This window comes from Papio anubis, chromosome 3, assembly GCF_008728515.1.
Source record: "Papio anubis isolate 15944 chromosome 3, Panubis1.0, whole genome shotgun sequence".
In the NCBI taxonomy this organism is placed as follows: domain Eukaryota; kingdom Metazoa; phylum Chordata; class Mammalia; order Primates; family Cercopithecidae; genus Papio; species Papio anubis.
The window spans coordinates 112,765,017-112,792,967 of record NC_044978.1 but is presented as its reverse complement, the minus strand read 5'-3'; the positions used below and the strand labels follow the sequence as shown (position 1 = coordinate 112,792,967).

The window sequence follows — 27,951 nt, the reverse complement described above, 5'->3', positions numbered from 1 at the left end:
ACTCGGTGGTTAATAAGGTTTATCATTTTTTTAAATTGAAGTGAAAAGTTAGAATAAACTCTCACAGTGACAGACCACTTTGATAAATATGTTTCAGAATTACTCCAATAAAACTTTTTGTAGAATCAGAAATTTTTTAAACTAGCACATTCTGTTGGTCTAATTTTCTTGTCATTTCAAAAAAAAAAAAGGTATTTAGCCTATTATCATCAAATACCATATTTTTTAAAAGAATGTAGTTTCATTATAGTAACAGTTATTATTGCTATCGTTTCTTGAACACCTACTAATGTTCCAAGAACTGTGCTAAGCACTTTTTAAACATTCACAGTTTTATTTCTACAACAATCATTTGAGCAAATATCATCTCTATCTTATGAGTGAGATTATAGGCTTAGATAAATAGTAACTGGTTTAATTCACTCAGTAAGTGTAAAATCTGAGATTACTTCTAAAAATTAATGTGTAAATAATAATAAAGCTATGTTTTCTGCATAATGTAAAAATAAAAGAGTCATTCAACAACATTTATTGAAGGACTGTTATATACAAAGTACTTTACTAGGTGCTGTAGGAAGAAAGAAGATATAGAAGAGGAATTGCCTGCCCTCTTTAAAAAAATAATAAATATTATAATCACATCTTCTTAACTTTATCCAATGAAACAGTTAACACAGACATGCCCAAGAATGATAAAACCCTTTGGAAATTACTTTTCAAAAGAAGTTACCATTTTAGAAATGTAATATTGTATTATCTATTTCTCTATGTAAATAAAGTTTGAACTATTGCTCATATATTCACTTTGACCCAAACTTCCAATGCTCAAATCCTTTGTAGAAGGAAATATCAAAAGCATTTCTCTTAGGAATAAGATGTCATTGTAAAATTAAGCTTTTAAAATTTCTTTTTAATTTAAATTGCTCCAGGTGCGTTTGCAGAGGGCATTCCTCAAATCATGCATCATAAATTTTTAGTTTGGAATCCAGTCTCCAGAAATTTGAAAAATACTAATAATGATGTAAATCAACACGAATTAATTTTTAAAATCCATTTGCAAGGATAAATTGTATTCTTTTGGTTTTGCAAGACTCTGATTTCAGTTCTCATTATTACTCATCTCTAGACATCCTTCTTGATGTCAGGCTTCCCGATAGCTTCCTACAGCATGTGGGTGCCACCTAGCGGCCCAACTACAGAATACACTGAAACAAGGGGAATCCATTTTTAACGGAACCCTGAGAGTAGTTTTAAACGTAGTTATATCCTTGCTTAAAATTTAAGGTTTTCCTCAATTTTGTTTTTTCCCAGAGCATTTTGTTAAATGAAACAAAAATAGCTTACGTAAAATATTTAACACTATCAATTCATGTCAGTTTTCATATTTTTGCCAAGCGCCTAAATTTTATCAGTTCATACTCCAATGTTATTCAGATCAATGAAGTCAAATTTTTCCTCGCAATACCGGTTTTCAAGGTAATTATCGTACAATATAGAACTTATACGAGTAGCTATATACAATGAGGAAAGACTTGGTGAAATCTCACCATTAACATGCCGTACGTCATTGTACCAGTCCTAACTTCATTATGGTCTAGATTACTTGAAAGCTGTGTCTCTTAACAGCTCAGTAATAATTTACCAAAACTAAAATCATGAAGGTGGCGAATATTATGCTTTTACTCTTCAGTTTTATTATCCAGGCAGTTAGCAATTCAGTATCACACTAGATGCAGCAATGAGGGAGTTTCCAGGATATTTTCTCTATATCTTTCCATCTCAGTCCAAATGAGTCTAACAGGACGATTAGCCATGCATGAACTGTAAACACAACAGCAAGGGGAGAAAAATATCTGCAATCATCTCAAAATAGAGGTCTGAACCCCAGTTTAGTTGCATCACTAGACTATACACTAACACCTGGATCTCATTCCCTTCAAGGATTTGCTGTTTGGGAAAGTCTTAGATGAATAAAACCTTTTCAGCCAATTGTTTGAAATCTTCATTCCCTCCCATTCCACAGCACAATTATTTTACTACATAGGCATGCTGATTGTTATTAAATTAATTTTCATCCTAGCCTCAAGTTTTAAAATAATTTACAATAAATTGACTAGTAACATTTTTCCCATCTTCCCCTTCTTTGTGGATTCTCATACCATAATGTCAAGCAACTGGGTGATTTATATTTTATTGTTATATATTGACATCCTCAATAACACAATGTTAAATAAATATTTGCTTTAATTCGCTTAGAACAAGTACATTGCATGATGTTTGTATAATTATTATAGGTCACAAGAAAACAGAATCAATTTATCATAGTAAGTTGTTTGGAAATGAAAAGAAAGATATATCTTGTCTTCTTTCTGGATTTCCTTAACTTAGTTCCCATACTTCCTAAATGATGAAGTGATTGGTATTCAGCTGTCTTTGCTTGACCTTTCATAATGAATATGATCATTTCCCATATTCCACTAAGAAAAAGAAAAACACCGAATACTTTTCTGTGCCAATAAAATGCAGGGGATTTTTTTCTTCTTATATTTTCTTTCACTCCTTGTTCTGCACCTTGAAAATGGATATTTACTGAAATGAGAGGAGCTCAGGAACTGAAGAAAAGGAGTTCTTCAAATTGTATATATGCATTACAAATTTGTGTCGACAAGTCAAAATTCTGAAGACAAAACTTCTAGAGAACAAATGAATGCAGGCTGTAATGTAATATTGTGTTATCTACTTCTCTATGTACATAAAGTTTGAACTATTGCTCACAGATGACAGAGCTGATCTGGCAGAAGCAGGATGCTTATGTGTGGAACAGAGCTGGGAAGAAAATATATGCATCAAGCAAACAGTTTAGTGAGATCAGTCAAATCTAGCTGTTTTGCAAGTCTTCTTCTCCAATTCTGTACCTCTAAAAATGGCCTCTACACACCCCCCCAAAAAATGTGATCTGTTCCATTAGGCTTTTCTCTCTTAGATACCAGTTTTGGAAGTAATCCAGTCCCGTAAGGCCGTAACTCTAGTATAAACACCAGGCTTATTGGGTTTCGCACATTCATCTCCCCAGCTCACTATTCCAGCAAGGTACCAGATATCTCTAGCATCTGAACTAACCAGTGGTCCTCCAGAGTCACCCTAAAGGAGAAGACAGAAATTAGTAATTCATAATTCAGTTCATTACAGAGGAACTGGCTATTTTTCTAACTTAAGAACATAATGAAAGGGGTAATTTTCAAAAGTATTCAGTGTGTTCGCATACATAAGTGATTTTCTCCATTTATGTCAGTTATCCACCTAAAAGAGGAACTCCAATACCTTGAAAACTGATGTAGCCTCAAGGTTCAAAACAATGAGATTGAAAGCTCCATCTCTTTGAAGAACTGTACTCTTAACTCACGTGATACATCTGACAAAATAACTCCCTAGTTATTTTGTCTATACTCTTTATTAGTGTAACATAACCCCCAAAAAGGGAGTGAAGAGTCTATTACTGATTTTAAAAAATAATAATAAAATAAAACTTAAAAAAAAACCAGACATTAAAGTCAGACACCAGGGTTTCTCTCTCAAGTTTGGCCTTTCCAAGCTGGCTAAAACCTTTAATTTATTTATCTGTAAATGCTCCTAATAATACCTACCTGTGATGAGTACTATGAAGATGATGTAAGACAGTGAATGTAAAGTGCTTAGTCTAGCAAAAGGCAGAACTTAGGAAATGCATATATAAAATCACAAATTCTAATTATATCCTGCAAACTCTGGAGTTTTGCTTCTTTATATGGCTTCTAATAACGAGGTACTGGCTGATTATTCCTCAAGATCCTGGAGCCTCTAATTATTGACAACCCATTAAGTATTCACACTCTATGAAGTTCTTAATTGATTAACATATTATGGCATTGATTCGTATAATTCTTGTTTAATAAAAACATAGAACTAGGTTAATTTTTTCCAGGTTATTAAGAAACCTGAAACTCAGAAACATTAAGTAATTTGCTTGAGATCACGTGCTAATCAGTGGCAGACCTTGAATTTGAATCCAGAGTGATCTAATTCAGAAGGCCATGCTTTTTTCCCTACATTATGCTAACTTCCTTGTGAATTTTCTTTTGTCCATTTAAAAAATTAATATCATAGTAAATTTGAAATAATACATTTGTGATTTTAAATCTAACCAATAAGCATTTACTGATACCCTCGTAGATAGGAGGAGATATAAAAAGAGTATTATAAACACGTGGATCTTGTCCTCTAGGAACCCGCAACCTGCTTATAGAAATAAGATATACCATATAAAGCTATTCGAAAATAAATAATTTTGATAATAAAACCCCAAGTCTATATGCAGGCAGAGAAAATCAGGATAGAGAAATAGAAGATACAAGAGACAAGAAAGCTTAAATCAGCATAAGAGACAGGAATAATTGAGTCTGAGAATAAATAATTCTTTTAAAGAGACAGCAGTATATCTAATAGCATTACAAGCTGAAAGTAAGGTGACGTCCAGCAAGTATCAAATATAAAAAAATATAGAGTCTATTCTACCAGCACTAATTAGCACACATTTGATTAGTGAATGGCAGAGTTATGTCAGAAGATGGAAATTATGATCGTTTATATGTGCGTTTTTTTAGGCAAGGGAGCCAGAATAATGGCAGTAGAATTATAAACTGCAGAAGAAAAGGAAAACCCTTTCAACTGAGCTATTGCACAGGCAGACAACTCCAGGGCACTGGTTTAAGAAAACGCCTGAGTTCCTGTTCCCAAAACTCCCTCCCCAGAGAGATGTATCCCAGCTTTGTATCAGTTTTAGGTTGTGTTTCTCTCTGCTCAGGACTACACTTCCCTGTGTATGTTGCCTTAGCACCAGCAAACCTGTGTTTCCACATTATTGTTTCTGTGCATTTTAACATGTCCCCAGTAAGCCACCAGACCTTGGGCATTCTGTCTGCCTACACTGTGCAAGCTATTTTTAAAGGTACAAATTAGGCCGGGTGCGGTGGCTCAAGCCTGTAATCCCAGCACTTTGGGAGGCCGAGACGGGCGGATCACGAGGTCAGGAGATCGAGACCATCCTGGCTAACCCAGTGAAACCCCGTCTCTACTAAAAAATACAAAAAAAAAAAAAAAAAAAAAAAAAGGTACAAATTATTATATTTGTTAATTCTTCAGTTAAAAAGTTGCATAGCTTTGGAGGGACCAGTCTGTCTCTAACCTTATTTGTCTCATTAATCCTGTTTTTTTCAGTGAATGGTTTAGTGAGAAACAGAACAGGAAGTGTATTCAGGAATGTGCATATCACAACAGAAACTTCTAAATTGGAAGTAGGAAGCCAAACAGGAAGCCGTGGAAGTATTAAGACACAAAGAAATGAGGGAACAGATTAGGGTGTTAACAGAAATAATAGAGGCATAAGAAATAAACATGAAAGATATGGTAAAGTGGGAAAATAGTCTAGGACTTAGCTGAATACATGTGGAGGAAACATAAGAGTAAAAAAAAACAACTCTACGAATAAAGAATACTGAACCCTAATAATATGAGCAAGAAACTTAAAAACCCAGGCAACATTTCATGATGCCTGTTAAGTTTCAAATGGCACATATACAAATTTTCATTTCATATTTAGAACTTAAAATATATAAATAGAGATCACTTTGAAGCAGGTAGAAATGTAAGACTAAATATGGGCAAGAGTTGAATTCTGGAAACATAGATTTGGCACTCATTAAGGTGATAGCTGAGTTCAAAGAAAAGATGGCTTCTTTGAGTGAGAATACAGACAGCAGATAAAAATTTTATCTGAGATCTGAATCTTGAGGATAGCCAGGTTGAGAGAGAGAGAGAGATTAATCAAAGGATAGAGTCGGAAATGAGTAGATGGAGGAGGAGGAAAGAAATCAGCAAATTTCAGAATTATGAAATTCAAACAAGGGATATGTTTTAGAAAGACAAGGTCGCCAAATACCACTGAGATGAGAAACAGTAGGAGATTCAAGGAAAAATTTTTACATATGAGGTTATTAATGGTTTTTGTGATATTAAAATATAAAGAGCAAGGCAAGTGGGAAAAATTGTGGATGCTAGACATGAACATTTTTTAAATGGAGGCTGGGCACGATGGCTTACACCTGTAATCCTAGCACTTTGGGAGGCTGAGGCAGGTGGATCACCTGAGGTCAGGATTTTGAGACTAGCCTGGAAGCTAGGAAGGAATTTTTCACCAACATGGTTAAACCTTGTCTCTAATAAAAATACAAAAATTAGCCTGGCATGGTGGTAGTTGCCTGTAATCTCAGCTACTCAGGAGGCTGAGGTGAGAGAATAGCTTAAACACGGAAGGTGGAGGCTGTAGTGAGCAGAGATCGCACCACTGCACTCCAGCCTGGGTGACAAGCATGAAACTCCATCCCTGCCCCCCAAAAATGGGTGCCATGTCTTTCCAGAGATAAGAAAGTAGAATATTGTAATCACAGGGCAAATTTGGCTTCTCTTCTGTAGCTCACAAAGTTTGTAAAGAGTATACCTCTAATATCACTATCAAAATAGTATTTTTGAATGGGGACATTTTCAGATGAAAGTATATAACATCTGGGATTAACTTCAAAATAGATTTGATATTTTGGTGGGGGAAGGGGTTGAGGGGATTGTGTCAGGGTATGTACGGATAACGTAAGGTTGGCCATGAGTTGTAAATTTTTGAACTAGGTGATGAGTACATGAAAGTTCCTTATTTTATCCTCCATATTTTTGAATACCATTGAAATTTTTATAATAAAAATTATAAAATAAAAGATTAAGAGGGCATACATCTGTTCCTCTGAAATTTTTAGGAAGGACATTACTATGGAGACTATAGAAAACGAGATAGTTGAATAAAGAACATAACGGATGATCATAAATGTAAAAGTAAAAGTGCATGACGTTTTCAACAGTTTCAGGAAAGTTGGAGGCAAGTAGGATGATGATGATTAGGACAAAAGAAGGTCTAGCATAATATCTAAACCACCAATGATTCTATGACCATCAAGAAGACAAATAAAATACAGGTTATTCTCATTATTCACAGTAGTTGTGTTCTATGAAGTCACCACAAACACTGAATTAATGATTGTTGAGTCCTTGTTCTTAGGAGAAATACAGGGTTGGTTTTCCAGGAGACTCTGGTCACATTTTTGTCAACTGCTCAATACATAAACAGATTTCGTGCGTGTTTCTGTTTAAAGACATTCTATTTAATATGCACTGTTGATTCATTAACATTAAACTCACAGTAAACACTGCTATAATTTATAACTAAACAAAGCTTACCAAATATACATATTTTCTCCATATGGCACATCACAACCTTCTTGCACTATGCTTTGACACAACACTTGGGGACTATTTTAAACAGCAAAATCGCCAGCAAAGTAATAAAAATGTGAAAAATGTAGTACTATGTAGACCAAGAAAAGGACACTTGTTTACAGTATGAGAATTGAAATAAAAAGGCATGGTATCACATTTTTCAACCTCAGGTAAGAATATACTCACTGAGTAATAAGATATTTTGCCACTCTGTGCATGCTTGTGAATGATCATAAAAGTGCCTTGAGTATTGATTTGGGGGTTACAAATGAATATTAGTGAGTAGGTGAATTTGAAAATATGAAATCTGCAAATAACAAGGATCAAGTATATTTTCAAGTGCATCTTTTAAGTTGAATTCATTTCAGGAGATTGAACTACACAATCAATTTCAATTTTTAGGAAGGAATTTTTAGTAGAGTGTGGTAATGGGACCAATCTACTTTGTTCCGTGTGTTCCTCTAGGAGCAATTAGGGCCTCAGAGCAGAAAAAGAAACACAATGAAGTGAGTCTAAACTTGAGAATTTGTCAGAGTATAAACAAAGGTCAATTGAATAAAATAATTTAGTGTAGCAAACTGAACATTGCTAAAACGACTAACCCAAAGGTAAAAGTTGGTAAAGAACTATAGTGATGCCAACAGTGAATTAAATGAGGTGGAGCAAATGAAGGCAATACACATACAGTGTTCATGTGAAAGCATGAAAGGAATAACATAAAAAATTGAAAAAAAAAAAAGGTTAGAAATTAATGGTACCATTTTGTGAATACAGATTAGAAAGCACACAGAATAACATGGAATTCTAAAGAGAAATATAAGGCTTTGAAAGCACATTAAAAATTCTGTCAAATCACAAAATGAAAATTATAAGAGCATTTAGTGACACATACAAGGAACCAGTTATTGGCCCCCTCCATGATTTTGTCAGTGATGCACACGAAGACATAGAGGTCAAAATTTTTGTATCCACCAAAGGTACAAAATTGGTGGCACTAGCCAAACATTGGAAAACAAAACCTGGCTTCAAAAATATGCAAATGCTCCAGACCAATATGGAATAGACTTACTTATTCTTTTTTCCCCAGCTAAATACAACTAAAGCAAACCAAAAAATACCCAGACATTACAAATAAAACAAACATAAAAAGACTCTGAAAATTAGAGAGAAGAAGACAGGTAGGTTCAGAAATACAGGACAAAAGGAATGATACAACAGTGAGCGCTCTGAATTTTTTTTTTCTTCATATAGCATGGACTTGAAACCGAAGAAGTCAGCAAACTGGCAACCTGCCAACAAGTGCAGGTTTTTTAAAAGGCTCCAAGAAAATCCTGTTCTCCTTAGTAAAACAACCAATAAGAAGACAACTTGGGAAAACAGAAAATCCGGGAAGACAATAAATCCCAACTGAAGAGGCTTCCACGCTTACCAGGCTGTAACAAGGCCCAATTTCCTACGAGATTGATGTCAGCATATGCTGAATAGGGACCAGGTGCAGTGGCTTACGCTTGTAATCCCAGCACTTTGGAAGGCTGAAGCAGGAAGATGACCTGAAATCAGGAGTTTGAGACCAGTCTAGCAAACATGGCGAAACCCCATCTCTACTAAAAATACAAAAATTAGCCAGGCGTCATGGTGCTCGCCTTTAATGTCAGCTACTCGGGAGGCTGAGGCAGCAGAATCACTTGAACCCAGGAGGCAGTGGTTGCAGTGAGTTGCAGTGAGCCAAGATCACACCACTGCACTACAGCCTGGGCAACAGAGCGAGACTCCACCTCAAAAAAAAAAAAAGGAGGATACTTAAAAATATATATATATATACTGAGTGGGAAGCATGAACTACCAACCAGTAAGAGGAATAACTCTCCCCATCTACTAGAACCATCTCTGAGGGGATGTAGTGGGAAGTCAAGTCTCACCACTGCCAAGCAGTAATGAAATCACTACCCCATGATGTCAGTGGAGGCAAAAGGGGAGCAGTAACAAAGTACCTTCAGCCAGAGTGTTATCAGAAGAGGCCTAACCTCCATGCAGTAGTAATGAGGCATTAGTCCCTCACCTGAGTATCAAAGGAAGCTGAGTGGAAAATGAGGCAATTCCTTCATACATCCCCCTCCCTCTGCATCGCAATGTCTGCTGAGGCATGGTTAAACAGAAAATTTAAATAAGGTCTAAAGTTTTAAATAATAATAATTTAATTTTTTCAAATTATTATTTCATTATTTAATCAATACTAAAACAAGATGGCCGACTAGATGCAGACAAGAAGACCTTCTCCCAATGAAGGACCAGACCATCAAGAAGATTGGCACACTCTGAACAAATTTTCAGAAAGAAGGCATTGAGAGTGGATGGAAGGAGAATGCGGACCCCAGGCTGAAAGGGGAGGCAGCTGGTAACCCTGCACAGGGTTGCCAAGCACCAGAACTTGTTCCTGGCCTGGAGAGGCTCCTGGGGAAGGGATGAGTTAAATGGTCATGGAGTGGTCAACTCATACCACAGACCTCCAGAATCTTAGCTGCCGGAGACCCCTCATCCCCCATGGACTTTTGAGGTGGCAGGGAGAATGGCCTGGAGAGTTGAAAGAGACTGAATTCTAGCCTGCACAGAATCCACAGGGTTTGGCATGAGAATGGCTACAGCAGAGCATGGCCATGGGTGCCCATCCCCCAAAGCTCATCATACATCTCTAGGTGGATTTAGTCTTTGTTGATGGACAGACCTGGACATCACAGGGCTCTCTTGCTTGTGGGATGGGAACAGCCTGATGTGAGCACTCGCTTGTTGGCTGGCCTATGCCAGAGGCCCTGCCTGGCCACACAAATTTGCATCACTGCCTCAGTTGCCCAGCCAAGGCATTTTTTGAAAGCCTCAACCATTGCTATTTCGGTGGCAGACTCTGCCTAACAGCTGGAGAGCTACTAAAGGCAGATCCCTGTCAGTGAGCACCCACCAGCATGCACTCACTGGCAGCCTCCACATGCTGCTTTGCTATCATGCATTTGCCTGCAGCCTCCAGCACTGGTGCATGCATGCACACTGACCCCATCACCACCCCCCCACCAGCACACATGTCTGTGCAGGACTTGCCACTAACCCACCACCAGCACATATGTGTGCATAAGGACCCTCACTGACCTACTGCCACCCCGCCGAAGTGCCTTTGCCACCACAGTTTTGTTGCCAGTGGACCAGGAACACCTCATTCCCTCCAACACAGGAGGTACTTAACCTCTAGGGGCTAAAGAAAATAGCCTCAGACCTGGTCCCAATTTCCTAAGGTTACAGCCTGGTATAGCATGCGGCCCAGGAGTGCAGAGCTAAACCTCGGACCCCTGAAATCATCCAAAAGTGAACGAAATTAAGCACAACTAATACCACAATCAAACCACAAAAGGCATTAAAGAATATTAAAGTAAAAAGCTCCATACAAAAGACAACAACTTCAAACACACAGAAGAGAAAGAACCAATGCAAGAACTGTGGTAACTCTAAAAGCACGAGTATCTTCTTACCTCCAAATGACTGAACTAGCTCCCCAGCAATGGTTCTTAACCAAACTAAAACGGCAGACATGGAATTCAGAATACGGACGTCAATGAAGATCATCGAGATTCAGGAGAAAGTCGAAACACAATATAAGGAATTTACGGAATCAATAAAATAATACAAGAGCTGAAAGATGAAATTGCCATTTTAAGAAAGAATCAGGGCCGGGCGCGGTGGCTCATGCCTGTAATCCCAGCACTTTGGGAGGCCGAGACGGGTGGATCACGAGGTCAGGAGATGGAGACCATCCTGGCTAACACCGTGAAACCCCGTCTCTACTAAAAATACAAAAAGATTAGCCGGGCGTGATGGGGGCGCCTGTAGTCCCGGCTACCCGGGAGACTGAGGCAGGAGAATAGCGTGAACCTGGGAGGCGGATCTTACAGTGAGCCGAGATCGCGCCACTGCACTCCAGTCCGGGCGACAGAGTCTGTCAAAGAAAGAAAGCAAGAAAGCAAGCAAGGAAGGAAGGAAGGAATCAAACTGAAGGAAGGAAGGAATCAAACTGATCTAGAGCGGAAGGAAGGAAGGAAGGAAGGAAGGAAGGAAGGAAGGAAGGAAGGAAGGAAGGAAGGAAGGAAGGAAGGAAGGAAGGAAGGAAGGAAGGGAGGGAGGGAGGGAGGGAGGGAGGAAGAAGGAAGGAATTAAACTGAAGGAAGGAATCAAACTGATCTAGAGCTGAAAAACTCACTACAAAAATTTCATAATACAATGGGCAGTATTAACAGCAGAATAGATCAAACTGGAAAACAATTTTAGAACTTGAAGGCCAGTTCTTCAAATCAACTCAGACAAAGAAAAAGAATTTTTTTTAAATGAAGAAAATCTCCAAGAAATATGGAATTATATAAATATGCCAAATATACAACTCAGTGACGTCCCCAAAAACGGGAGGGAGAGAGAGAGCAGGCAACTTGGAAAACTCATTTATGAATATTGCTCTTGAAAACTTCCCCAACCTTGCTGCAGAGGTCAACATCCAAATTCAAGAAATTCAAAGAACCCCAGAGATATAACATACAACACACCCATACTCCAGACACGTAGTCAATCAGATTCTCAAAGGTCAACATGAAAGAAAAAAATCTTAAAAGCAGTAGAGAGAAGGGACAGGTCACATACAAACGAGGTGCTATCAGGATAACAGCAGAACCTTCAGCAGAAACGTTATAAGCCAAAAGAGATTGGGGACCTATACTCAGCTAGCATTCTTTTTTTTTTTTTTTTTTTTTTTTGAGGCGGAGTCTCGCCCTTGTCACCCAGGTTGGAGTGCAATGACACGATCTCAGCTCTCTGCAACCTCTGCCTCCCAGGTTCAAGCAATTCTCCTGCCTCAGCCTCCCAAATAGCTGGGATTACTGTCGCCCATTACCACAGCTGGCTAATTTTTGTATTTTTAGTAGAAATGGGGTTTCACCATGTTGGCCAGGCTGGTATATTCGGCATTCTTAAAGAAAAAAATTCTAATCAAGAATTTCATATCCAACTAAGCTAAGCTTCATAAGGGAAGGAGAACTAAAATCATTTTCAGACAAGCAAATGTTAAGGGAATTTATTACCACCAGACTTGCCTTGCAAGAAGTCCTTAAAAGAGTGCTAAACATGGCAACAAAAGACCATTACCTGGCCAAGCACGGTGGCTCACGCCTGTAATCCCAGCACTTTGGAAGGCCGAGGTAGGCAGATCACCCGAGGTCAGGAGTTCAAAACCAGCCTGGCCAACATGGCGAAACCCCATCTCTACTAAAAATACAAAATTAGCCAGGTGTGATGGCATGTGCTTATAATCCCAGCTACTCAGAATGCTAAGGCAGAAGAATCACTTGAACCTGGGAGGTGGAGGATGTAGTGAGCTAAGATTGAGCCTTTGCACTCCAGCCTGAGCAACAAGAGCAAAAGTCTGTCCCAAAAAAAAAAAAGCCATTACCTGACACCATAAAAAAGAAATTACATAGCCCACTGACACTATAAGCAACTATACAATCAAGCCTATAGAATAACCAGCTAACAACACAATGGCAGCATCAAATCTTCACATATCAATATTATAACTTGAATATAAACAGGCTTAACGCCCCATTTATGAGGGACAGAGTAGCACATTGGATAAAGAAGCAAGACCCAACTGTATGCTATCATCAGGTGACCCATCTCAAATGCAATGACACTCATAGTCTCAAAGTAAAGGCATAAGAAAAGATCTACCAAGCAAATGAAAAACAAAAAAGAACAGGGGTTGCTATTCTTATTTCAGACAAAACAGACTTTAAAACAACAATAATTAAAAAGGACAAAAAAGGGTGTGACAAAGTGATAAAGTGTTCAATTCAACAAGAAGATTAACTATTCTAAATGTGTATGCATCCAACACTGGAGCATCCAGACTCAGAAAGTAAGTTCTTAGAGCCTACAAGAAAAAAGACTTAGAGAAATACAAAATTATAGTGGAGATTTCAACACCCCACTAAAGGTGTTATAAAGGCAGAAAACTAACAAAGATATTCTGAAACTAAACTCAACACTTGACCAAATGAACCTAACAGATATCTATAGAATGCTCCACCTAACAACAAGAAAATATACATTCTTTTCATCTGCATATGTATGGCACAGACTCTAAGATCAGCCATGCACTTGGCCATAAAGCAATTCTAAACAAATTTTTAAAAATCGTACCAATCACACTCTCAGACCACAGTGCAATAAAAATAGAAATCAATACCAAGATCTCTCAAAATTATACAATTACACGGAAATTAAACAGCCTGCTCCTGAATGACTTTTGAGTAAAGAATGAAATTAAGACAGAAAGCAAGAAATTCTTTGAAACTAATGAAAATAAAGATACAACATACCAGAATTTCTGGGACACAGGTAAAGCAGTGTTAAGAGGAAAGTTTATAGGGCAAAATGTCGATATCAAAAAGATACAAATATTTTAAATTAACAACATCACCCCTCGAAGAACTAAAAAAAGATATAAATATCTTAAATTAACAGCATCACACCTCGAAGTACTAGAAAAATAGGAGTAAGTGAATCCCCAAACTAGCACAAGACAAAAAATAACCAAAATTAGAGCTGAACTGAATGAAATAGAGACACAAAAATCCATATAAAAGATCAATGAGAACAAAAACTTGTTCTTTGAAAGAATAAATAAGATTGATACACTACTAACAAGACTAACAAAGAAAAAAAAGAACTTTCAAATAAACACAATCAGAAATGCCAAAGGGAAGAGAAATATTTTTTACAAAAAATTCAAAGATGATTGTAAACACCTCTATGCACACAAACTAGAAAATCCAGAAGGAATGGATAAATTCTTCGAAACACAAACTCCCAATATTGAACCAGGAAGAAATTGAATACCTGAGAAGACCAATAATGAGTTCCAAAATTGAACCAGTAATTTAAAAAAAAAAAAACCAACAAGGAAGGTCCTGGAACAGAGAGATTCACAGACAAATTCTACCAGATATATAAAGAAGAGCTGGTACCAATTATATTGAAAATACTCCCAAAATTCTAGAAAAAGAGATGCTTCCCTAACTCATTTTACAAAGGCAGTGTTATTCTGATACCAAAACCTAGAATAGACGCAACAAAAATAGAAAACTTTAGGACAATATCCTTGATGAACATTGATGCAAAAATCCTCAACAAAATATTTGCAAACAAAGTATTTGCAAACCAAATCCAGCAGCACATCAAAAAGCTAATCCACCACAGTAATGTAGGCTTATTTTCTAGGATGCAAGGCTGGTACAACATATGAAAATACATAAATATGGCCGGGCATGGTGGCTCACGCGTGTAATCCCAGCACTTTGGGAGGCGCAGACATGTGGGTCACCTGAGGTCAAGTGTTCAAGACCAGCCTGACCAACATGGCGAAACCCCATCTCTACTAAAAATACAAAAGTTAGCCAGGCATGGTGGTGAGCAGCTGTAATCCCAGCAACTCAGGAGGCTAAGGCAGGAGAATCACTTGAACCTGGGGGACAGAAGTTGCGGTGAGCTGAGATCGTACCACTGTACTCCAACCTGGGTGACAAAGCGAGACTCTGTCTCAAAAAGAAAAAAAAAAAACACCTTGAACAAACTAGGCATCAGAGGAACACACTTCAAAATAATAAAAGCCTTCTATGGCAACCCCATAACCAACATCATAATGAATGGGCAAAAGCTAAAAACATTCATTCCCCTGTGAACCAGAAAAGACAAGGATGTACACACTTACCATTGTTATTCAACATAGTACTGGAAGTTTTAACCAAAGCAATCAGGCAAGAGAAAGACATAAAAAGCATCCAAATAGAAGAGAGGAAGTCAAACTATCTCTCTTCACAAATGACAGGATTCTATACCCAGAAAACTCCATAGTCTCTGCCCAAAGGCTCCTAGAACTGATAAACAACTTCAGTAAAGTTTCTGAATACAAAATCAATGTACTAAAATGAGGAGCACTTCTATACAACAATAACATGTTAGCTGACAGCCAAATCAAGAGTGCAATCCCATTCACAATTGCCACAAAAAGAATGAAATACATAGACATACAGCTAACTAGGAAGGTGAAGGACCTCTACAATGAGAATTAAAAACACTGCTGAAAGAAATCGTAGTTGAAGGCCAGGTACAGTGGCTGATGCCCATAATCCCAGCACTTTAGGAGGCAGAGGCAGGAGGATTGCTTAAGCTCAGGAGTCCAAGACCAGCATGAGCAACATGGCAAGACTATATCTCGACCAAAAATCTAAAAAATTAGCCATGTGTGGTGGTGCATGCCTATAGTCCCAGCTACTCAGGAGACAGGTGGGAGGATCGCTTAAGCCCAGGAGTTCAAGGTTGCAGTGAACTACAACTGTGGCCCTGCACTCCAGCCTGGTCAACAGGGTAAGACCTTGTCTCAAGAAAAAAAAAAAAAAAGAAAAGAAAAGAAAGAAAGAAATCATAGTTGGCACAAACAAATGGAAAAAGAGTTTGTGCTCATGAATAGAAAGAATCAGTATTGTTAAAATGGCCACACTGCTCAAAGAAATTTACAGATTAAATGTTATTCCTACAAAACTACCAATGTCATTTTTCACAGAATTAGTAAAAACTATTGTAATATTTATATGGAGCCAAAAAACAGCCTGAATAGCCAAAGTAATCCTAAACAAAAAAACAAAGCTGGTGGCATCACACTACCAGACTTCAAACTATACCACAAAGCTATAGTAACCAAAAGATCATGGTGCTAGTACAAAAAATAGACACATAGACTAATGGAATCAAATAGAGAAGCCAGGAGTAAAGCTGCATGTCTACAATCATCTCACCTTTGACAAAGATGACAATAACAAGAAATGGGGAAAGGACTCCTACTCAATTAATGATGCTGGGGAAAACTGGCTGGCCATATGCAGAAAATTAAAACTGAACCCGTTTCTTTCACCATATACAAAAATCAACTTGAGATGGTTGAAATACTTAAGTGTAAAACCTAACATTATAAAAACTCTAGAAGAAAACCTAGGAACTACCATTCTGGACATCAGTCTTAGCAAAGATTTTGTAACAAAGACCCTAAAAGCAATTGCAACTAAAACAAAAATTGACAACTGGGACCTAATTAAACTAAAGAGCCTCTGCACAGCAAAATAAACTATTAACAGAATAAATAGACAACCTACAGAATGGGAAAAAATATTTGCAAACTGTGCATCTGACAGAGTTCTAATATCTATAAGAATCTATAAGAAATCTTAAATCAACAAGCAAAAAATAAACAACTCCATTTAAAAATGGGGAAAAATAACATAGACATAGTTTGAATATTTGTCCCCTCTCAAATCTCATGTTGAAGTTTAATCTCCATTGCTAGAGGTGAGGCTGGTGGGAGTTGTTTGGGTAACGGATCCCTGATGGTGTAGTGTTGTCTTTGCAATAGCGAGTGAGCTGTCACAGTATCTGGTTGTTTAAAAGCGTATGGCACCTCCTTCCACTCTCTCTCTTGCTCCTGCTTTCACCACATGATGTTCCTCCTCCCCTTTCACCTCTCACCAAGATTATAAACTTCCTGATGCCTCCCTAGGAGCCAAGTTAATGCTGGCATCATGCTTACTATAAAGTCTGAAAAGTCATGAGCCAATTAAACGTCTTTTCTAATAAATTACCCAGCCTCAGATATTTCTTAATAGCGATGCAAGAAAAGCCTAACACAGAAAATTGGTAATTATGAGTGGGGCATTGCTATAAAGATATCGGAAAATGTACAAGCGACTTGGCAACTAGGTAACAGGTAAAGGATGCAAGAATTTGGAAGGCTCAGAAGACAGAAAGATAAGATCAAGTCTGAAATTTCTTAGAGACTGGTTAAATGGTTGTGACCAAAATGCTGATAGTTATATCGACAGTAAAATCCAGGTTGATGAAGTGGAAAGTCTTATCTCAAATGAGACTATGGACTTCAGACTTTTTTTTTCCCCTCCCAAGATGAAATCTCTGTATGTCACACAGACTGGAGTGCAGTGGTGCAATCATGGCTCATGACTGCAACCTCAACCTCCCAAGCTCAATCAATCTTCCCACCTCAACCTCCCAAATAGTTGGAACTATAGGCATATGCCACAAAGCCTAGCTAACTTTTTTTTAATTTTTTTGTAGAGACGCAGTTTTGCCACATTACCCAGACTGGTCTCAAACTCCTGGGCTCGAGAAATCCACCCACCTTGATCTTCCAAATGCTAGGATTATAGGTGTGAGCCACTGCATCTGGCCAACTTTGAACTTTTGAGTTAAAGCTGGAATTAGTTAAGACTTTGAAGGACTGTTAGGAAGGCATAGTTGTATTTTGCAATGTGAGAAGACATGAGACTTGGGAGCGGCCAGGAGCAGAATGATATAATTTGGATATTTGTTCCCACGCAAATCTCATGTTGTGTTGTCATCCCCAATGCTGAAGGTAGGACCTGGTGGGAAGTGTTCAGGTCATGGGAGCCAGTCAGGGGAGCCGATCACTCATGGCTTGGAGCTATCTTTGCAATAGTGAGTGAGCTCTTGTGAGATCTGATTGTTTGAAAGTGTATGGCACCTCTCCTACCACTCTACCCCTCTTGCTCCTGCTTTCACCATGTGATGTACCTGCTCCCTCCCATTTCACACTTCACCTTCTGCCATGATTGTAAGCTTCTGCCATGATTGTAAGCACCACGCTGCCCATAAAGCCGGCAGAATCGTGAGCCAATTAACCTTTTTTTTATACATTATCTAATACTGGCTTTTTGTTTGTTTGGTTTGTTTGTTTATTTCTTTTTGGAGACAGCGTTTTGCTCTTTCACCCAAGCTGGAGTGCAGTAGGTGCACTGCAGCCTTAGCGCCCTGGGTTCAAGTAATCTCCTGCCTTGCAACTTCCAAGTAGCTGGGACTACAGGCGCACACCACCACATTGCCTAATCTTTATACTTCTAGCAGAGACAGGATTTCACTATGTTGCCCAAACTGGTCTTGAACTTCTGAGCTCTACTGATCCACCTCCCTTGACCTCCCAAAGTGCTGAGGTTACCGATATGAGCCACCATACCAGGCTCAGGTATTTTTTATAGCAGTGTAAGAACAGCCTAATACAGACAGGAACAGACATTTCTCAAAAGAAGACATACAAACAACCAACAAACATATGGACAAAGGCTCAACATCACTAATCAGGGAAATGGGAAATGAAAAACCACAATAAGATATCATCTCAAACCAGTCAGAATGGCTATTATTAAAAAGTCAAAAAACAGCAGATGTTGTTGAGGTTGTGGAGAAAAGGGGATGCTTATACACTGCTGGTGGGAATGTAAATTAGGTCAGCCACTGTGGAAAGCAGTGTTGAGATTTCTCAAAGAAATTAAGACAGAACTACCATATGACCCAGCAATCCCATTACTGGGTATATTATACCCAAAGGAATACAAATCGTTCTGCCATAAAGACACATGCATGCATATGTTCCTTGCAGCAATTTTCACAATAGTCATGGAATCAACCTAGATGTCCATCAACAGTGGACTGGATATAGAAAATGTGGTAAATATACACCATGGAATGCTATGGAGCCAGAAAACAAAATGAAACCATGGTTTTTGCAGCAATATAGATGCAGCCATAGGCCATTATACTAAGCAAATGAACACAGGAACAGAAAACCAAATACCTCATGTTCTCACTTATAAGTGGGGCCTAAACACTGAGTACATATGGACACAAAGAGAGGAACAATACATACTGGGGCTTACTTGAGGGTTGAGGGTGGGAGGAGTGTGAGAACCAAAAACTACCTATTGATTATTATGCTACTACCTGCATGATGAAATAATTTGTACACCAAACCCCAGCAACACACAATTTACCCATGTAACAATCCTGCAGATGTAACCTCTGAACCTAAAATAAAAGTTGGAAGAAACAAATAAGTAATTAATTAAATAAAATAATATAAATTTAAAAGCATGATATAACAACAATAACAGAACAGAATAAATAAGAATTAGATGCCCAGGATATATCAATATAAATCATCATACAAAGAAATAGAAAAAGTTTTAACTTGAATGAGCAAAGGCAATCAGCAGGTACCAACACCGAGATAACTCAAATGTTGAAATTATCTGACAAAGATTTTAAAGCAGCCATCATAAATGCATCTCCATGAGCAATTGCCATCATGTTTAAAACAAAGGAAAAGAAATAGGAAGTGTCAACAAAGAAATAGTAAATATAAAAAGAAGAATCAAAGAAAAACCCTGGAACTAAAAAATATGATAAGCAAAATTCAAAACTCACTGAACAGACTTAACATAAGAATAGAGAACACAGATAAAAGGATCAGTAAACTTGAAGATAAATTGATAGAAATTACCCAATCGAACAACAGAGAGAAACTAGGGTGGAAAAAAAAAAATAAACAGAAGCTTAGGAAACTCTGGGACTATAATAAAAGAGTAAACATTGCTATGGTTAGAGTTCCAGAAGGAAACAAGAAAGAAGATGGGGCTGAAAGAGTATTTTAAGAAATAATGACTGAAAATTTATCAAACTTGACAAAGGATATAAATCTACATATTCAAAAAGCTGAGCAAACCTCAAACAGGATAAGCCCAAAGAAATCCATGCCAAGATACATAATCAAACTTCTGAAAACTAAAGACAAAGAAAAACTCTTGAACACAGAAAGAGAAATGACACCTCATCTATTGGAAGAAAATAATTCTAATAGCAGCACATTCCTCGCAGAAATCACAGAGGCAATGATTTCAATGCTGAAAGAAAAGAACTGTCAGTGCCAAATTATGCTTCAGTAATGAAGAAGAAATAAAGACTTTTAGAGACAAAGAAAATCTAAGAGAATTTTTCATCAGCATATCTATACTGAAAGAGTGGCTAAAGGAAGTTCCTAAAACAGAAATGACTTTTTTTAAAAAAAGGAATCAGGAAAGAGGAAAGAACAAATCTATAGGTAAATAGCCTTTCCTTTTCCTCTTATGTTTTCTAAATTACATTGGACAGTCGAAGCAAAACATTGCCTTCTGTGGTTCTCAAAATATAAAGCAAATATTTAATATTTATATTTATTAATATTTAATGTTTATGTTTATTAATATTTAATATTAATGAGGGAAAAGCAAAGGGATTTAAGGTGAAGTAAGTTTTCTATTCTATACTTCACCAAAACTAGTAAATTTTCAATACACGTAGACAGTGATGTTATATATGTATATATAAATAAATACTTATTTATATATGTATTTATATAATAAAGAAATACACATATATAATAAATAATAACTATATAATAAATAAATACACATTTTTATATATATATATAAAAAACTTAGAGGAACCACTAAAATTTTTCTACAAAAAAAGCCAAAAATACCAATAGATGATCCAAAATTAAATTCTGTTTAAAAAGCTACTGTAACTCTATTTATATAATATTTTGAAAACTGAAAAATTATAGAGATGGAGAATAAATTAGTGATTGCCAGATGTTAGCAATAGTAGGAGGAGGGAAAGAGGTAGATCTTTGTGGTGATAGAATAGTTCTTCATCTTAACTATAGTGGTGGTTACACAAATCTACAGATGCGATAAAATGCCATAGAATTAGACACATACTTTGTACCACTGTCAGTTTCGCAGATCTTATATTGAACTATGGTTATGTGAGATGTAATCATTGAAGAAAACTGGGTGAGACGTTGTGACTCCTCTGTACTATCTTTGCAACTTCCTGTAAATATGTAATTATTTCAAAGAAAAGTAAACAAAAAATTATGCAACACACTATGGGCAAAACTGTTTACCTGGCATGCATCTCTTTTTCCTTTTAAGGAGCCAGCACATAACATTCTAGGAGTTATGGCGCCATTGTAAGCTTGAGGTTCATTGCAAGTTGTAGTGTCTATGAGAGTCACCTGTGCTTGTCGAAGATGATTTTGACTGCTACCTAAAAGAAAAAAAAAGGCTTTGTAGACATATATATATATTTTATAAACCAGAAGAAAATGTTTCATGATTAAAAATAAGATAGTGATACAGGCCGGGCACGGTGACTAATGCCAGTAATCCCAGCACTTTGAGAGGTCAAGGTTAGAGGATCGCTTGAGGCCAGGAGTTCGAGACCAGCCTGGCCAACATGGTGAAATCCCATCTCTACTAAAAATACAAAAATCAGTCGGGCTGTGGTGGCATGCGCCTGTAATCCCAGCTACTCAGGAGGCTAAGCAGGTGAATCTCTCGAACCTGGGAGGCAGAGGTTGCCGTGAGCCAAGATCACACCACTGAACTCCAGCCTAGGGGACAGAGAGAAACCCCGTCCCAAAAAAAGGGAGGGTACCAGGAGCGGTGGCTTATGCCTGTAATCCCAGCACTTTCAGAGGCCGAGGAGGGCGGATCACCTGAGCTCAAAAGTTTGAGACCAGCCTGGCCAACATGGTGAAACCCTGTCTCTACTAAAAATACAAAAATTAGCCGGGCGCCTGTAGTCCCAACCATTCAGGAGGCTGAGGCAGAAGAATCACTTGAACTTGGGAGGCGGAGGTTGCAGTGAGCCAAGATCACACCATTGCACTTCAGCATGGACGACAACAATGAGACTCTGTCTCAAAAAAAAAAAAAAAAAAAGATAGTGATACAGAATCTTAGAATACACATGTTTAGAACAGTAATATTTGGGAAGATAATTTGTTCCTAACTACTTTCAGTAAAAAGTTGGGTGCCTAGGAAAGAACCACAAGTTATCTAAATAATGTCCACTCCATTGTTAAGATTAGAAGGAAATTTCAGTAGGGGACAATGGTGGCTTTATGATTCTCCAATCTTCAGAATTGGGCATATTATTGATTGCTAATCTCTAAAGTGGTTAATTCTCTAAAGAAAAGTTCATGGCTAGGAGACATATTTGCTTTTTCAGACATCTTAGCAGTACTATGACTGTATCATATAGTAGTAGCAATTTACTTGATATTAACTTAGGCAGGAAGGAATTTGTGTGTGTCTTCCAAGTTATTTACTTTACTTTTAGGGCCTGCCTTGGTCCAGGTCATACGACCACACAATTCACATATTTTGGCATAATAGCATTTCATTCTTTAAATGCCATAAAATACCAATTTAACTTTGATTTGAGTTTCTCTTCAGATGCTCACCATCATTTTTCAGTGCTCCAAATCCTGTCACAAACATCACATCACCTGGGTGAAACTCATAGGATGCATCAGGGAGACAAACTCTATGTACTGCATTTGTGTAGGGAACAGGGCTAGAAAGCTCTGCAAGTGAAATATCATAGTCATGTGATGGGTATTTGTATTTTTCATGGACAATTATTCTCCGGAGACCACGTTTCATTTTCGAAGGTGTTATTGTTACTCCAAAGGAAGCAGTCCATCTGGCAGGGTTCTTATATCTGGGGAGAAGAAAATGAAGAATAAATTTATTTTTACCATGCTACCAGTCTAATAATTTATATTGAATAATTTAGTCTACAGGTGTAGATTTTTTTTCTTTTTATAGTTTTGATGTACAGAACTCTTTCCAATTTGAGAATAAGGCTCAGGGGTCTGACCAGGTGAAAAAGCCACCATTTCCTATAATATACATGCCACTCCATATGCCAAGTCATCCACTCCAAATGCTAGGGCTTTTTCATATTTCTGAATGTTAATGACTCCAAGGGACCTATGGAAAGTACCCTGTACAGAATAAGAAAAATTAATATATTCTATGTGCCTCATGTACCCCACCCAGAAATATACACATTTCTCTGAAAACCAAAATGTCCACACAATAATTTAACAAAGTATTACTATTTTATATACTATAGACATTTTGACAATAGATTGAAGGGTCCTCCATTTCTTGCAATATAATAAGTCAATCTATTTGTTTGTACAACTTGCTACTTTCAAATTCTTCATATCTTCGTTATATAATTCTTCATATTTAATTCTTTTTCTTACCATGTGAAATTTCCACCTTAGGATCAAACCTACAACCTATCCAGACTCCATCTCTGATTGAGATACTCAGCAGAGAGACAGAGCACTCCTGTTTGACAGCAAATTCAAAGTTCAAAAATGATTTTAAAATTCCTGCTTTCTTTGAGAAACAATTGTGTATTTATCAAAAGATTATTTATTTACATATACTTTGACTCTATTTCCATTTCCAGACTTTAAAACCTCTTACTAATGTTTACAAATGTTCCAGTCTTTTGTGATATATGCATTATTTTTAATTTATGACAAACTCAAATCTCCCAAAATTCATGAGATATTTTCTTGCCAAAACCCAGTGCACTTTGTTCACTCCCAATCATCCTCAAGGTTCGAGACTTACGTTGTAAAACAGTGAGCAGCACTCACAAGCCATGTGGCATTAATTAAGGTTGCTCCACAGCGATGGCTCCCATCCCACTGCAGGCTAGCTTGCCAGGGCCATTCACCCTCTTCTACTTCTGTTCCACCAACGATCCTGAGACTCTGACCTAGAGATTTACTTCTTCGTGTTCCGCAGCCTGCAAAAGAGAGAGGGTGGGTGCATTAATTAGCAGTTGTTTTAAGCACCAAATTGTGTTACTGTGTTCCAAATTTCTTCTACTTTGTGCTCCAATAGTATCAAATATTTTCTCATGCTCTTACCTTTCTGTAAACTGTAATGTTTTATTTAGCTAACTCCTGTTCATTTGTAAAATTTAAAGCAGTTGTTACCTCTCTAGGATGCTTTCTCTAACTACCCTGTCTCCAATCTGGATTAGTTATTACTTTCTTGGTGCTTCCAAAATAATAGTAATAAACACACTCTGTGTGTGTGTTTATGTGTATAACAGACACCCTCTGTGTGTGTGCTTATGTTTATGTATACATATTGACATTGTTTATGACAGGGTTCCTCAACCTTGGCACCACTAACATATTGAACTGTTTAATTCTTTGTTGTAGGGGGTGCCCTGTGCATCATAAGATCTTGGCCTATATATACTAGATGCCAGTAACCCTCCCCCTATATTCATGACAAAAATGCCACAGTGGGTGGGGCATGATAGCTTGGCCAACAATATTTCCCTTGGTTGAGAAGTGTTGTTTAAGAATGATGTGTTCATGAATTAGCCTCATGCATCTAGTCCCATTAAAGTATGAGGTGCTTTAGGTAGAGATTATATCTTATCCATTTTGTGTCCCTGTTGTCTAACACAGTGCTAGCACATGGTATGTTCCCAATAAATATTGGTGGTGAGAGTATATGTTATTTAGGTAATGAAATTATCTTTTGGTTTTGTATTTAGTTAATTTTAGAAATTAACCAACTATATGAGCTGGTGAGTAGCACATATTCTTCCACCTTTTAAGAGAAATGTAATGTGCAACAACCCCATAACTATTGAATGTATACTGTAAATCATGGTGTGGTACTTGGCTACAGGAGAAGAAAAGTGCTGGGCCTAGAGTCAGCACTTTTAAAATATAGGTGAAGATATTATCTATGTGTCTAAAGTAATTTTATTAAAATATACCCTATAATTTTCTGCACTTTCCATGACATAGGATTAATAACATCAAGAAGATTTTATCTAGGATATAGTGATAATAAGTTTCTGCCTCTAGCTCAAAAACACAACGTATAGATTTGTTTTATCTTATAGATATCTACAAACGGAACATTGATAAGTAAACATTTCTTGCCTCTTCTTTAACAGTTGTACAACTCACTTCCACTACACATCTGCCCCAGGCACCCATACATCCACTCCAAAGTTATCTCAATTTTGCTATTCTTTACTAATAAAATGTGTCTCCGAGATATGATAAAGCACCATGAACTGTACACAAATTAATCAAACTTTATCTGTTCTGTCCCATGATATCAACACTAAGTAAACCTAAATGACCTATATAGTGTTAGCTTTTTACCTTCAGGTAATGCTATATTAATAAATATATTAAACTTACAATGGTTCAGATAGTTGTCTATTTCTGTCTTGTTGATTTCTGAAACACATAGAAATGGTAAATAGGGTCAGCACATCAGAATTACACTATGCCTCTGAGTATTTTAAATACTAAAAGGCTGCTTAATTTTATTATAAAACAGTATTTCTGGATTATAAAGAAAGCGACATAGCTTGTCATAGACATAGTATGATCGTCACATTGCAGAGAATGTGAATGGTGTGTTAAATGTTAATGTGGGTAAGAGTCACATAGGGAGCATATTTATAATGTAAACTCCTCTTCCCCTTCCCAGTAACTCTAATTCAGTAGTTTGTATTGAAGCCCAAGAATTTGGATTTTATACCAGTAAATAAGATGCAGGGAGTCCACAACCCCTCCATGGGAAACACTGCTCTAAACCATAGTATTGATTCCCCAAATGTAATAATACATTTATTAACCCTTATTTCAGATTATATCATTAAGCTCATAAGCATAGTCCCATTTGTATAACACACCTGATAGCATCTCCATAAATGTGTACTCACTCACAGTTAAAAACAATGTTACCCCTTTTGAAGTCAAATTTGAAAAGACAGTCTGCCCTCAAATTGTCATTTAGCTCCAGCCAATGACTTCTTAGCTTGCTGACTTCTCACTGGTCAGTCTCAAACCCTATGCAAACATTAACCTAGCCAATAGATGTATAAAACTCTAAGCTCAAACTTCCTGACTCAGCAGAGTTCTAATGACCAAAACTATTCTTTGTACATGGAAAGATGGATGCTCTAAATGCGAAAATATTAGTGTTTTTGTTTTCTTTAGTATTTAATAGTATGAATGAAGTGGAAATCTATATTCTAGAAAACCTTCTTTCTGACTTTATTTATTCTGGCTACTTGTGGGGAAAATGGTAAAAATAAGGAAGAATTTATAATTTAGTCTCAGTTAATATTAAAAGGACCACCTCTGATCTCTTTGTTTCAAATAACTTATTCTCTATCTCAAGCTCTTCCTACGAAAATTTCAAGCTTTGTGTATTGACAGTACTGACAAGGCTGGCTTCATGTGTGACTTATACATCTGCACTGGGTCTCATATTCGCAATGGCTTTGTGCTTGGTACAATGCTCTGCTGTTGCTCACTTGACATTCTTAATAATTTTATCTTGTAACTTGTGTTTTGAAAATGAAGTTCAATAGGATAATAGATCATAGTCTTGGCAGACAAGATATGTGCAATAAGTGTGTCCATGGTTTCTTCCCACTTCATCTGCATATATCATTCACAATTCCCTATGAAATCAGAATTCTAGTGAACCCACAATGCACAGGGGTTCAGCAAGACTCAAAGCAAGTACAAGGTAAGTGTGCTATTCCTTCCATGAAGTAAGTGGAGGTGCACTGACATGCCTTGGAGGCCATGTTTTCTCTTTGAACCAAAACTTGCTTAAAACCCAGAGAAAAAACAATAGCATTCTAATAAACACAGATGAACAACAGAGCCTGTCATATCCTTTCTTGCTTCTGTTACTTCTGTGTATTAGCCAACAGCTTTTGCTGAAAACTACAACTTAGAAAGAGAAAGATAGGGAAACCCAGATCTCCTTTTCCTTCTAGTCCTTCCTCACTCTTCAGTAAGCTGAAGGTAGAGAGTGTTGGTAGAATTTGCTCATACTAACCAGGAAAATAAGAAGAGTCATTAACCTTTTGTACTATTTCCATTGATGGCAAAAATGAAAAACATGTATATATAAGCTATGCAATATAGTTGCATAATTTCCATGATTTGAAATACAAGTTAAATGTACTTATATATGCAGTTAAATTGATATTGCACGATATAAACAATTAAACTCATACTAGTAATCTACAAATTAAATTTTTTTCTCTTAGAATGACAATAATCAGCAAATGAAAACACCATGAAAAGTTGAGAGAGAGACTAGGGAAGAAAGAAAACTCTTATATCTTTGTACTTTTAACAGTACTTTTTTCTTGCTTTTTGAAAACAGATCTAGCATTTTCATTTTGTGCTAGGGTGCATAAATTATGTATCTGTCCCTGACTACTGAAGCCTCCTTCCTAAGCAAGTGAGTTGGCTGGCCATCAATTTAGGCGTCTACTCAGATCTATCAGATTTTATATTAGCAGTTTGTATTCATTCTCTCTACTTGTCCCCTATTCTCTAGTTCCCAGTGCTGCCATATCCACTACTGTATCCACTAGCCACATGTGGCCAATGAGTTCTTGCAGTATGGCTAGTCTAAATTGAAACGTACTAGCTATATAAAATGTTACTAGATTTCAGATCCTTACTACAAAAAAATTAAATATTTGATGAATAATTTTTACATTATTTGTTTAAATGACAATACTTTGGACATATTGGGTTGAATATACAAATTATTGAAAATTAATTTTACATGCTTATTTTTGTTTTTAATGTAACTTCTAGAAAATGTAACATTATACTTGTGCCCACATAGTATTTCTATAGACCTGCATTGTTCTATAACATATGACTCAGCCCTTAACCAGACCTTAATTTCCACTGAGGATCTCATATTTCTTATT

General features: G+C 37.0%; 1 protein-coding gene across 1 annotated transcript in view; it reads right to left on the bottom strand.

The window, feature by feature from the left end:
• Positions 1 to 2,226: 2,226 nt before the first annotated feature.
• Positions 2,227 to 27,951, bottom strand: part of TMPRSS11E (transmembrane serine protease 11E) — a 38,287-nt gene continuing 12,562 nt past the window's right edge. Inside the window, exons 5-9 of the mRNA XM_021938575.2 lie at positions 25,394 to 25,432; positions 23,784 to 23,961; positions 22,592 to 22,851; positions 21,248 to 21,390; positions 2,227 to 3,141 (exon numbers count right to left, since the gene is read on the bottom strand). Coding sequence (XP_021794267.1) covers positions 2,980 to 3,141; positions 21,248 to 21,390; positions 22,592 to 22,851; positions 23,784 to 23,961; positions 25,394 to 25,432 — 782 coding nt within the window. The 3' untranslated portion in view covers positions 2,227 to 2,979. The remainder of the gene's footprint in view (positions 3,142 to 21,247; positions 21,391 to 22,591; positions 22,852 to 23,783; positions 23,962 to 25,393; positions 25,433 to 27,951) is intronic.